Consider the following 13,023-nt stretch of genomic DNA (forward strand, 5'->3'; position numbering starts at 1 on the left):
TGCCCCAGGGTTTCACGTGTGCAGGTTTATCACCCACCCCTGCTCCCTCCCCTCAGTAAACCTGTGAGACTAAAAGGCAGCAGCATGTCTTAGGAATGTTTTTAAAAAGTCTTCCTCAGATGTCAGCGCTTTGCCTTTGATGGAACTTTAGTATACTAAATCCAAGTGCCTGCTGGGCCAAGCAAGTTATGATGGCAAATCAGACCACATCGGACATGTTTCTTGCCTGTCCCTCAGCTGTCAGAAACCTGCATGCTCTAGCACACGTGAGCAGGTGATAATGAGGTGGCCCATGATGGCATATACTGGTGATAGCACTGAGTATCAAAAGTGTCAGAGCACATCTAGATTGACTCTGGGCTTATTGCCCGGCAGCTCAAAGAAGAAGCCAGAGACCTACAGTGTTGATCCTTATAGAACATGTGACACCTAATGCTGATTCCATCTGCCAAGGATTGCTGGATCCAGACCAAATGCAATTTTCACAGTCATGGACCCCAAGCTGCTAGTTGCTTCCATTCACAACCTTGGTCTTTCTCTGCAGGGTCGCTATCCAACCTGTTGGAAGGCGTAAGGTGAACACATATATATTGGTTTTGATTTCTTTTCTGAGACAGAGCTGGGGAGGAGCTGCCACTTGAGTTTTGAACTAGTGTCCTCCATCTCTGTCCTCCATTTTTCTCTCTTTGCAACATCAGGAAATTTGTTTATGTCCATAAAGCAGCCATTGGGAGGGAACACGACTCAGATTGCTCTTGTCATATTTGTCAAACCACAGACATTCCCCAATGGGAAGAAGATGGCTCTGAGAACATGGAGGAGACATTATGACTAATATAAAAGCTTTCCTTTTGTTCCCAACTTGAAATGGGCAGTATTCAAAAGCCCAGCACACATTATCCCATAGCATAACAGTGGCTAGCTGAGCTCGCAAATGCATGTTAATCCATAATGTAGGCCGGGCGCTGTGGCTCACGCCTGTAATCCTAGCTCTTGGGAGGCCGAGGCGGGCGGATTGCTCAAGGTCAGGAGTTCAAAACCAGCCTGAGCAAGAGCGAGACCCCGTCTCTACTATAAATAGAAAGAAATCAATTGGCCAACTGATATATATATAAAAAATTAGCCGGGCATGGTGGCACATGCCTGTAGTCCCAGCTACCAGGGAGGCTGAGGCAGAAGGATCACTCGAGCCCAGGAGTTTGAGGTTGCTGTGAGCTAGGCTGACGCCACGGCACTCACTCTAGCCTGGGCAACAAAGCGAGACTCTGTCTCAAAAAAAAAAAAAAAAAAAAAAATCCATAATGTAAACTGAGGGAGGAAGGTAGACATCCACCAGCAGACAGGCTGGCTCAGTTTAAGTGCTTGAGGCAGCTACCTAAGCTGGTTCTGACTTCCACAGCTTTTCTTGTTTCTGTGCTTTGGAACCCAGCCAGCAGAATTCTTATAAGCTGCAAGCTCTAACGGCAAAGACAATGGGAGTCCGGCAGCAGGGAGCACTGCGTGGCCAGTACTGTACAGAGTCATTTGTAGGACAGGGTCTGCTTGCACTTGAAAAATAATGAACTGTGCCTTCGAGTAGCTGACTTCAGTTCAGGAAATTGATGTGTTTTCCATTTGTTTGGTTGGTTGGTTTTCAATGCACCAAAGGGCTTTCACAATGAAACCTCCACTGAGACAGAGGAGGGAGTGGCAGGGACAGTGCTGCCTGTTCTGGAGCCTGCCCAGTAGGCTGATTAACCCCACCAGCACGTACCAACACTGATGTGACCAAGCTCACACTTGCAAGCCCCATTAGAGTGGCCATTTCATTCTGCACTTAGAAAAAGTCTTGTAAGGCCACAAACCATGTATTTAAGCAGGCCTGTTGCCACTTGATTGCCACAGATCTTCAAACAACTCAAAACTCATATTTAGTGAAGATAAAGTTGGAGAATATAGACTCCCTGCTGTTTAGTAAATTCCCTTTGTGTGCTCTGTTTGAAAATAGGAAGTTCTGCATGAAATATCAGGTTATTATGAAGATCCCCATGTGTATCATACATGCATCCTCATTTTCAGAGAATAGAAATTTTGTTTCTGCTGTATCTGTAGCATTTTCTACAATTAACATACAAAGACATTACTTTGGCAATTTTTCTTTCTTCTTTCTTTCTTTCTCTCTTGTATATATTTAAGGTGTGAAATATGACATTGTGATAGACGTATATCGAGTGAAATGATTACTACAGTCAAGCAAATTAACTGTCACCCTCTATAGTTGCCCCTTTTCATTGTGGTAAGAGCACCTCAAATCTACTCTCTTAGCAAATTTTCAGTGTACAGTACAATATTATCAGCTATATTCCTTATCCTGTACAGTAGATCTTTACATGCATTCATCCTACGTAACTACAACTTTATATCCTTTGGTCTATTTCTGCCTATTCCTCACGTGATGGTAATCACTGTTCTACTTTGTTTTATGTTTTTTGACTTTTTTTAGATTCCACATATGAGTGAGATCATGCACTATTTTCCTTTCTGTGTCTGGTTAATTTCACTTAGCATAACATCCTTCAGGTTCGTCCATGTTGTTGCCAATGTCAGCATCTCCTTTTTTAATGTTGAATAATATTCCATTGTGTATGTATGTGTGTTTATATATACATACACACACACACACACACACACACACACACTTTCTTTATCCATTCATCAGTGGATACTTAGGTTGTTTTCATATCTTGCTATTGTGAATAATGCTACAGTGAACGTGGGAGAGCAGGTATCTCTAGGAGGTGCTGATTTCATTTCCTTTGGCACATAGGGATAGCTGGTCATATGGCAATTCCATCTTTACTCTTTTGAGGAAACTTCACAGTGTTTTTCATAATGGCTGCACTAATTTACATTCCCAACAGCAGTGTAGGAGGCTTCCCTTTTCCCACATCCTCACCAACAGTTGTTAACTTTGTCTTTTTGGTAATAGCCATTCTAACAGGTGTGAGGTGATACCTCATGGAGGTTTTGATTTGCATTTCCCTGATGAGTAGAGATGTTGAGCACTTTTACCTAAATCTGTTAGACATTTTTACATCTTCTTTAGAAAGACATAAAATCAGCCATGGTGGGAGTATTTACACCATGGAAATTGGCAAATGCTACAAATCAGTGTTTTCCTTCCCCACACCTCCAGAGTTAGTTAATCACTACACCAATGGAAAAGACCATTTTTTCTACCCTGCCTCACAACACCATCTCAGTCATAAATCCTGGATTTATTTTTATGACATTGCTTCCATTTCAGTCTTCTCTTTGACCATCCCTATGTGGAAACCACATAGTCTTATAAACTGTAGCTTAATGGTAAGTCTTAATATCTCATACAGCAAGTCCTCTTGACTCTAAGGATATTTTGCTCATTCTTGGCTCTTGACATTTATTTGTAAATTTTAGAATCATTCTGTCAAATATTTACAGAAAAATCTGTTGAAATTTCAATTTGGGAGATTACATTGAATCTATAGATCAATTTTAGGAAGAAGTGAACATTTTTATCCCCTTTGAGTTTGTTATCGAAGATACTCAGTACTGTGTAGTAGCAATTGCATATAGTCTTTCAAAGTTGTCATTCATTATTTACCTTTGTCTTCAGTGTTTCTTGCCTTGCAGAAACTTTTTAATTATTATTAAATAAATTTATCACCCTTTTCCTTTATAGCTTCTAGGAATTATATATGCAAGCCATATATAATTCAAAATAAAAAATTATTTTAAAAAGTAGCCACATTTAAAAAAATTTTTTTAAAAAGTGGTAAAATTATTTTTAATAATATACTTTATTTAACACATTGTAGCAAAATATCAATTCAACATAAAAGCAATATATAAAAACTACTAATGAGATAATTTACATTCTTTTTTTTATACAAATTCTTGGAAATCTGGTATGTATTTTGTACTATGGGACATCTCAGTGTGGACCAGCCATATTTCAAGTGTTTACTAGCCACATGTGGTTAGTCGCTCCATATTAGAGAGCTCAGGTCAGTATCTTTGTTAAGGTGAGTAGCCGTAGTTCTGTGGCTAGTTTAGTATTACTTCTAAGATTCTAGTCCTTCCAGGGTTGGTTTAATGAGGTCTCTTCAGTATGGTTGGTTCAACATCTCTCAGCCTTGTGTGACTTTGAGAATTGTTTGGCTCACAACCCCCCAGTAGTTGTTCTTTCTTCAGTAGTGATACTTTTAAAAAAATTTTTTTTGTAGAGATAGGGTCACTCTATGTTGCCCAGGTTGGTCTTTAACTCTTGGCCTTAAGCAATCTTCCTATCTCAGCCTCCCAAAGTGCTGAGATTATGGGTAGGAGCCACTGTGCCCTGCCCAGTAGTGACACACTGCCTAGCTTTTGGAGTCTCACCCCCACATGTCCACTTAGGATTTGGCCAGACTCAAGAAGCCCTCTGCAGAGATTTCTGGAACTCTTTCTCTGTGTAGCTCCCTCCTTTCAGTAGTTTGCTCTGTGAAATCCAACAGCCTTGTCCTGAATTCTAATGTCCAACCCAGCAAGATGACTGTACTCTGTGTGGGGTCCCCTCCTTACCTCATTAGCTTATCTTCTCTGAGGATCACAGTCTGTTCTGTGGAGAGTGGGGCGGGGGTTGCAGGCTGCTAGTCTGGTACTAATCATTCTCTAGAGCCAGAAGCAGAAGTTTTATTTTAAAAAAAGTTTTGAGTTTATTTATTAGTTTTACTATCTAATTTTGTCATAATTACTTTGATCTTTATGAATCCCTTCTTACTGTCTTCATTAATGTTATTCTTTTTATAGCTTAATTTATTTTTATTCTTTCTTGTTTATTAGAAATATTTAGTGCTATGAATTTTTCTCTAAGGAACTCCTTTAGCTATTTCCACAGGTCCTGGCATGTAGCATGTGGTCATTATTCTCTGGACAATCTGCAGTTTGGGTTTTATTTTTCTCTTTGATCAAGAATTATTCCAGAGATTTAAAGAAATTTTGAGATGGTAGAGTTTTATGTTTCTGTTTTCTGGCTTTGTTATTAACATTTAGTTATATTGCCTTATAAATAAAGTTATCTATAGTATATATAATTTTGGAAAATGTTTGATGTTTTCGTTGTAACTTAATATAGAGTCACCATGAGACTTTGTAAACAAGGTGTTATTCGCTTTTTAGAGTATAAATTATTGATTGACTTTGAATAAATGTTACCAATTTGAGTATGTGAAATAAATTTAAATGTACAAAAATATAGTAGATAAGTATGGGTAAGTTTGTGTGTGTGTGTGTGTGTGTGTGTGTGTGTGTGTTTACTTTGAGTGCCAGTGTTAAGATATTTTAAAAATGAGATTGTGAGAAAAGTGTGAAAACCACCATGCTACCTGACCTGAAAAGTCATCTAGAATGTGTAGAATGTGAATATAAATTTGTACAGGCGCTAGAGTACAGTGACCCCTGAGTAGCCTTGAGATCAAAGGGTACCTAAAGTATTATTTGCTTTCACTTTTCATTCTTTTTCTTTTTTTCCTCTACACAATATGCTAATAAAAAATCTAGATTACACAGACCCAGGCCAGGTGCTGTAAGTCTGTTATCAACAAGTGAGAGCACATTAAACAGTTTTTAATTGGTCTTAGGAAAAGCAAAGGTGAAATGAAAATTTAATTCTCCTGGACCTTTGTTCAAAATGTATTTTTCCATCTCTACTGTAAGGAGTGAATTTTAATTAGTTTGATTCTCACAGTTTGGCCATGCATTTGTAATCTGTGTTCACACTTTGGGAAAGAAAAATTTGATGAAAAGAATTGGATAATAATGGAAATCTTGACTGAGCAGAACAAATTGGAATTATTTAATATGATAGGAAGATGAGAAACATCTGGGCTGGTGACTGAAAAATGCCTTTCTCCAAGAGGCCACTGTACAGCTCAGGGCCTGGGACAGTCTTGTCCAGCACTGGGACAGAGCACCAGGGCGTGGAAAGTGCTTTGGTGCCAGATAGACCTGGGTTTGAATCCTGCTTCTGGAATTTTCTAGCAGGTCACGTAATCTCCCTGGTCCTCAATTTCCTTATCTGTAAAATGGAGGTAATAACAGTCACTTTGCAGCATTGCCGAGGATTGAAAGAAAGATATGAAAGTGCCTGATGCATCATAGAGGCTCAGAGAACGGCTAAGAGGAAAATTTCCAAGGAGAAATCTATGGCAGAGCTGAGGATACTTGTGAGGCGCTAACCTTGTTTCCAGGGTTGAGAAGAAAGAAGTGGGCAGGGACAGGTGTGTGTGTGTGTGTGTGTGTGTGTTGGGGATGAGGAAGTCTGTGGGTATGCCCTGACCTCCTTCTTCTCCTCAGTCACTCTGGGAAGCAGACAACTGGGGCCTTTTGCACAGGAGTCCATTCAGAGCTCTAGTGTGTCATTAGGAAAGTCGAGAGTCCGTGCCTCCCCTGAGCTTTGTGCGGCAGCCATCAAGCCACCTAGGTCCTTTAGTTAAGCACAGTGCACCAATAAGGCGACGAGTCAGGAGTTTCTCTGCCATCAAGCAGGACAAGTGGCCCACAAAGAGTGGGGGGAGGCTTCTGGCAAAACATGTTATTGATATTTAGGTTTTGCTATGGAGGGCCGTCAGAGAAGGAAAAGATATGGTTTTTGGCTTTGGAGTTTATAATTTAACAGAGAGAACAAATAGAGAAAACACTATAGGCACATATGAAGCTCACTGTAAAGATCCAGTGGCCATATGGCTCCCCCCCCCCCCGAGATAGTTACAAAATCCAATAATCTCTAAGGTCATCAGCCCATGGGTCCAGGACTCTGTTCAAAAAATTCAGTCCCCATGTTTCTATGTGTATCATCTCCTAGGACAAATTTTCTAAGCACCTACTGCACCCACAGAGTTCCCTCCTCTTTGAGGTTAAGAGTATGGACTTGGGTCAGGCAGATTTGGATTAATTTCCAAATATCTCACTTTCTAGTTTTTAAATTGTGTATATTTAAGGCGTACAACATGCTGTTTTGATATGCATGTACAAAGTAAAATGATTACTAAGGTCAAGCAAATTAATGTCTGTCATCTTCCATAGTGACCTCCTTGTGCATGTATGCAGTGGGGCGGAGGTACACCTAAAATTGACTCTCTTAGCAAATTTTTCATATACATGACAATATTATTAACTACAGTCCTCTTGTTTGTTGTACCTTAGATCTCTAGACTTATTCATCTCACATAACTGCAACTTTGTACTCTTTGACCTGCAATCTCCCCATTTCCTCTCTCTTGCCTGCCCTGATAACCACCTTCCTCCTCTTTGTTTACATTCACTGGACTTTTAAAAAAATTTCACATGAGTGAGATCTTGCTTCACTCACTCTTTTAGGGCCTTAGGGAAGCACATATCCTCAGGCCAGCTCAGTTCATTCATCTTTAAAACAATCCTGTCAGTGTGGATCGTGATAATTTAAGGATAGTTTCAGCATGGCCTGCACTAGGCCCTTAGGTTGTACGAATAAACAGGAACTTTTTTTTTCCTTCAAGGCAGTGGCTCTTGACTTTTGGCGATTGAGGCATTTAGTTACCTCTAGAACATGTGGCTGTCACTCTGGGGTGCTAAACTTCCTACAATGCATGGGACCGCCTACCTCCTTCTCTCCCCCACTCCTCCATTCCCTCTGATTTGCGGATTAGAAGATGAAAATGGGCACATTATAGGTTTTCCTCTCTTCAAAGACGGAAAATGTCATGGTCCTTAATGCTGTTTTTAAGCAGCGCCCTGTCTGGGATGGCCAGCCTCCTCCCCCTGCTGTCCTCCCAGGCCTAGGACGGGCTTCCCCACCCAGGGCATCCTGGTGGACTGTGCCATCCTCATTCATATACATGTCCCCAATTAAAGATTACCTATCATTGCGGGGAGAGCAGCCTGCACCTGGGAGTGAGAGGGAAAGGAGGGACCCCCGCGTCCTTTGTGCTCTTCCCTCGGTAGCAAGGCGGAAGGCGAAGCAAGGGCAGGGCATTTATAGGGCTCTATCAGCCTGAGTGGGGCCGACTACCCGAGGCAGCGGCTCCAGGCAGCGCACAGCCCGGCCACTCACGGCCAGCACCGGAGCGCCCCAGAGGCGGGGCAGCAGCAGGCGCGCTCACCGCTCCACCAGGGCTGCCGGCTGGCTGCGGAGGCGGCGGGCGCCCGGGTCAAGCCACCCCCAAACTGGCCGCGACCCAACCTCGAAGCGGTCCCAGGACAGCGGTGGGGGTGAGAGCAGGTCCAGGGGCGGGCCAGGGGAAGTTTGCGCTCTTCCAAGCCCGGGAGGGCACTCCGGCTTCCCCAGGCTGCACCTTCCTGGATGATGCTCCCCGCAGACTGGGTGAGGGGGGAGAGGGGCCACCCCGTCCCGGGAGCTCTTGGTGTTCGGGAGGCAAGATCTGATTCCAGAGAGCATGACTATGTGCTGAGTCAAACCCGCCGCTGGGCTGGGTCTGCAGCCGGTGGCTGAGCACAATCTGCTGTGGTTAATGATTGATCACCGGCCACCCCGCCTCGCCTCCGCAGCTCCAGAGAGGGCGCTCCTGGAGGGCGGGCCGAGGCGGCAAATGTCCCGGCAGCTGGAGGCTCTAGGGCTGCAAGGCAGACGAAGAGCGAAGAGCGGGCCCAGGGCGCAGAGGGGCAGGGGGAGCTTGGGCCCTCCTTCCTCTGCCCTCCCCCGCCTGCTCACACACACCCCTAAACCCCACCCCCAGCCGCCTGTGGGGCCTCTCCTAGGTTAGGCTACTCCAGGAAGTTTCCATGAAAGCGCCTGAAATACTAAGTTACATTTGCCAGGAGAATTCGAGTGAGAAAAAATCCTGCGCCCACTCAGGTGAGTTGCAGCCAAGAACTCTGGGCTCTGCTGGGAGGAGAAGGGGAAGTTGAGAAACTCCTTGGACCTGGTGGCGTTGTCTCTTCCTCATGGCTTCAGCCGGCAGCCCCGGCAGTGACTGCTCCCATGTCATCGATCACAGCCATGTCCCAGAGTTTGAGGTGGCCACCTGGCTCAAAATCACGCTCATCCTGGTGTACCTGGTGATCTTTGTGGTGGGCATCTTGGGGAACAGCATCACCATTCGGGTGACCCAGGTGCTGCAGAAGAAGGGCTACTTGCAGAAGCAGGTGACGGACCACATGGTGAGTCTGGCTTGCTCGGACATCTTGGTGTTCCTCATCGGCATGCCCATGGAGTTCTACAGCATCATCTGGAGCCCCTGGACCACGCCCAGCTACTCCCTGTCCTGTAAGCTGTACACTTTCCTCTTCGAGGCCTGCAGCTACGCCACGCTGCTGCACGTGCTGACGCTCAGCTTTGAGCGCTACGTCGCCATTTGTCACCCCTTCCGATATAAGGCCGTGTCCGGACCCTGCCAGGTGAAGCTGCTGATTGGCTTCGTCTGGATCACCTCCGCCCTGGTGGCACTGCCCTTGCTTTTTGCCATGGGTACCGAGTACCCTCTGGTGAACGTGCCTAGCCACCGCGGGCTCACTTGCAACCGCTCGCGCACGCGCCACCATGAGCACCCCGAGGACTCCAACATGTCCATCTGCACCAACCTCTCCAGCCGCTGGACCGTGTTTCAGTCCAGCATCTTCGGCGCCTTCGTCCTCTACCTCGTGGTGCTGTCGTCGGTGGCCTTCATGTGCTGGAACATGATGCAGGTGCTCATGGGCAGCAAGCCGGGCGCGCGCGCCGAGAGCGGGAGGCAGCTGCCGCTGAGAAAGGCCGAGAGCGAGGAAAGCAGGACCGCCCGGAGGCAGACCATCATCTTCCTGAGTGAGTGCTGGGGCCACCAGGGAGCAGCCCCCCACCCCCACCCCAGCCCGGCCGCAGCCCCTGGTCCCCGTCCCGTGGAGGAGTGGGAGTGTTGCCCCAAACGTGTGAACCTAAGTTCATGGAGGTGGAAGAGTAGTATAGCAGGCGGAGGGCATTGATCTGGGGCTCTGGACGTTCCTTCTCTCTGTTTGGGGGGTCTCTGGTGGGTTGTGGGGAGAGAGCACACAGGACTCAGGTCTGGGTGTGTGCCACAGCACCGCTGCCGGGACTGTTGGCAGATCACAAAGTATCTCGGCTAAAATGGGGACAATACTACTGGGAAGTTGCAGGGACAAACTAGGCAATGCAGGAGAGGTGAAAGTCCTGTGGAAGGGACCACGTTGTGGCAGAGATAAAGGGCTCGTTCTTATCTAGCCCTGTCTTTACCCCAGAGAGCCTTTCTCAGGCAATTAGATTTTGTTCCCATTTTCCTCCTCCTTCAGAGAAACCAGGCTGTGGGGGCTACACACTGGCCAGGCTGCTATTTCACTCCCTGGGTGGCCTCCCCAGGGTGGTGCCGGGGTGTCTGCCGTGGCAGGGTCTGTTCCTTCCCAGAGCAGAGGAACACAGCGGGCGGCCTGTATACCTGATCCAGAAAATCCGATTTCACAGATTTTTGGAACTCGATTGATCTTCCAGAATACCTATGTTCTGGGAGATCCCATGCTGAAAAATCTGCTAGCTTTCTAACCTTGCGTTGTGATACAAAGTATTTAAAGTTGAGGCCTTTTCTGTATTTAAAGAAAGTATTTGAAGGGAGCCCACAGGTCTGTAGGCCCCAGAGTGGCCTTGCTGGCTGCCCCCTCGGAAACTGGGCTTCACTGGAGACACATGAAGTGTGTGTGAGCAAAGGGTTTTAAAAAGTTTTTTTTTGTTTTTTCTTTAGCAGAAACAAGAAAAAGGAATGCATTGTGGATGCGTGAATGTGAGTCAAGGGGGAGTGGATGTAACAAATGTGTCCCGTTCTCCCCTCTGTCCTTACCCCTGTGGCATCAGGAAAGGAATAAATCATGGTGATGTTTGTTTTTGGTGTGGGGAACTTGAGCAACAGGTTCCAGGGGACAGGAGTCAGACGTGAGAGAAAACTGGAAGGCACTTAGAGATGGAAAGAACCGGGTCATGTGTCAGCCCTGCCCTGGCTTCTGGCATGCCGGTGACTTTACTCTGTCTTGACTTCACTCTGGGTCTGTGCAAAATGAGACGAGAGAACTTAATACATGTGCATGGCTACTCTGCATCAGAGGTTGTGCTAGGTGGTTTGCATTTCCATTTTATAGAGGAGGCTTAGAGAAGACCTAATTCACACTCCGAGAGCCTCACCCTGCTTCTTGGGGCAGGGAAAGGAGTGTCTGCCTGCTGCGTCCACAGGCATGGGGTGAAGGCAATGAAATGAGGCAGGACTTTGACAAGGAAGGTGCTACGTAGGTTAGCCTGGTGGTGTTGCTGCCTCCTAGGGCCAGCCTTTCTGGAGGAACTATTACCTGGGGCTTTAGGATCCCAATTCACCCAACCCAATTCAATCTCTATGACCCACTGACTCAGAATATTCCAGGAAGAAATGGACATGGACATTGCATTTGCTTAAAGCTTGAACATTTATTGAAAGGCTAGTTCTCTTTTTTTCCCTACATAGCCCCTTAGGTGTTTCTTAAATTGTTATCTATCATTTATACTTTTGTGTGAATGAATTTAATTTCCTTTTTGTTTTTTGAGTGCGGGAGCGTGCTGGGCACTGGCCTGAGCGGATGAGAATTAGGGAGTAGACAGGAATTAGGAAGTAGTCTTCAGCTACCTTCAAAGGCATTAAGGCTGCCTTTGACCAAAGGAAAAAATAATTAATTTGCCTAATCAATTATTTGCCTACTCTCGGTGTTTTTTGTATTTCTCTGAGTAGATGCCTATTCTTTCTTCAGTAAGTGTTCCAAGTCAAAGTCAGTTTCCATTTTGTAGCATAAAATCAGAATGCCACAGACTTTTATTTAGAGATGGATGGGACCTTGGTGATCATCTCATCATGTTAGTAACCGCCTGGAATGCGTTTGTTCTCACTGCTGCTCTCATTCTTTCCTTCTAGCTCTTTCCTTCTTTCTTGTAACTGTATATTAATCACCCACTGCTTTCCGGCATAAAGACTGTTGAATGGCAATCAGGTGCTCAATGTGCAATAATGTCCTGGGGGAATTTACCGTTTGTATTTAGCCCATTTTCTCTGCAGTAGGTTTTCAAAGCAGTTCCCGAAAAATGTCCTCCTCTCCCAATGAATTTCAAAGAGCTTTTAAAAATAGGAACCTCACTAATTAACTCAAGTTAGGAAATAAATTAATGGAGTGAAGAGGAAGAAACCGTGGCCTGCATCCATCAGATTAGTACAATGCAATTTACTTTGTGGGTTTCATAAAACTTGTGCTTTGGGGCATTTTTAACCCAGAACAAATGAACATATAAATTGTTTACAAATCGCTGAATTTAATGTAGTGATTTAGCTGTCTTTTTAGTATTTCATTTCACAGATGGATCAAATTAAAATAAATATTTGCTCATTTCAAACATATCTTGAATTTAATGTGAAATGTAAATGACGACATAGCACAAAATGTCTTTGGAGCTCTTGAGGCAATAAAAAAACAATTACGAAGTTTACTCCTTTGTTGTTAAAAATGCTAACTTCTGCATAACAGAAACAAATTCATAAATCTACCCAAGATGAGGAAGCCCATGTAGAAAATATTAATTTTCCTTTCTGCATCTTTCCGTATCATGCCTGCCTAGTTGAGGTGCTGGGCTGGCAAATGATGAAAACAAATTGGGAGCTGTGTGAGAGAAAGAGGAGCTGGGATGCCTACTGGCTCTCCAGCAATTTGTAGGAGAAACAATAATAATGCAAAAGTGCACATTCTTGAAAACAGGAGTGTCTTCTCCTTCTTGTCAGCTCAGTGAGAAATTAGTATTAGACTTGCTTCCTGTTGCAAGGTTATGGCTCATGTGGACATGGAATACTTGTCCAATATCAGAACAGAGGTTGCTGGGCTAGGTTTCTGCTTATTCTGGAGAAAAGAAACTGGTGGATTTGACTCTTTCCCTTGAATGTTGAGGATGTGCAAAACAAGGCTTCCTTTCAAGCAAGGCTTTCTAGGACCTTCCATCTTATCTTTCTGATCTCTCCCTTGGATGTCCATGGTCCCAACACCGAT

General features: G+C 44.8%; 1 protein-coding gene across 1 annotated transcript in view; it reads left to right on the top strand.

The window, feature by feature from the left end:
• The first annotated feature begins 8,577 nt into the window (after nt 1-8,577).
• Nucleotides 8,578-13,023, top strand: part of GPR39 (G protein-coupled receptor 39) — a 198,735-nt gene continuing 194,289 nt past the window's right edge. Inside the window, exon 1 of the mRNA XM_076005477.1 lies at nt 8,578-9,793. Coding sequence (XP_075861592.1) covers nt 8,938-9,793 — 856 coding nt within the window. The 5' untranslated portion in view covers nt 8,578-8,937. The remainder of the gene's footprint in view (nt 9,794-13,023) is intronic.

The sequence above is a fragment of the Microcebus murinus genome, chromosome 8, assembly GCF_040939455.1.
Source record: "Microcebus murinus isolate Inina chromosome 8, M.murinus_Inina_mat1.0, whole genome shotgun sequence".
Lineage (NCBI taxonomy): Eukaryota > Metazoa > Chordata > Mammalia > Primates > Cheirogaleidae > Microcebus > Microcebus murinus.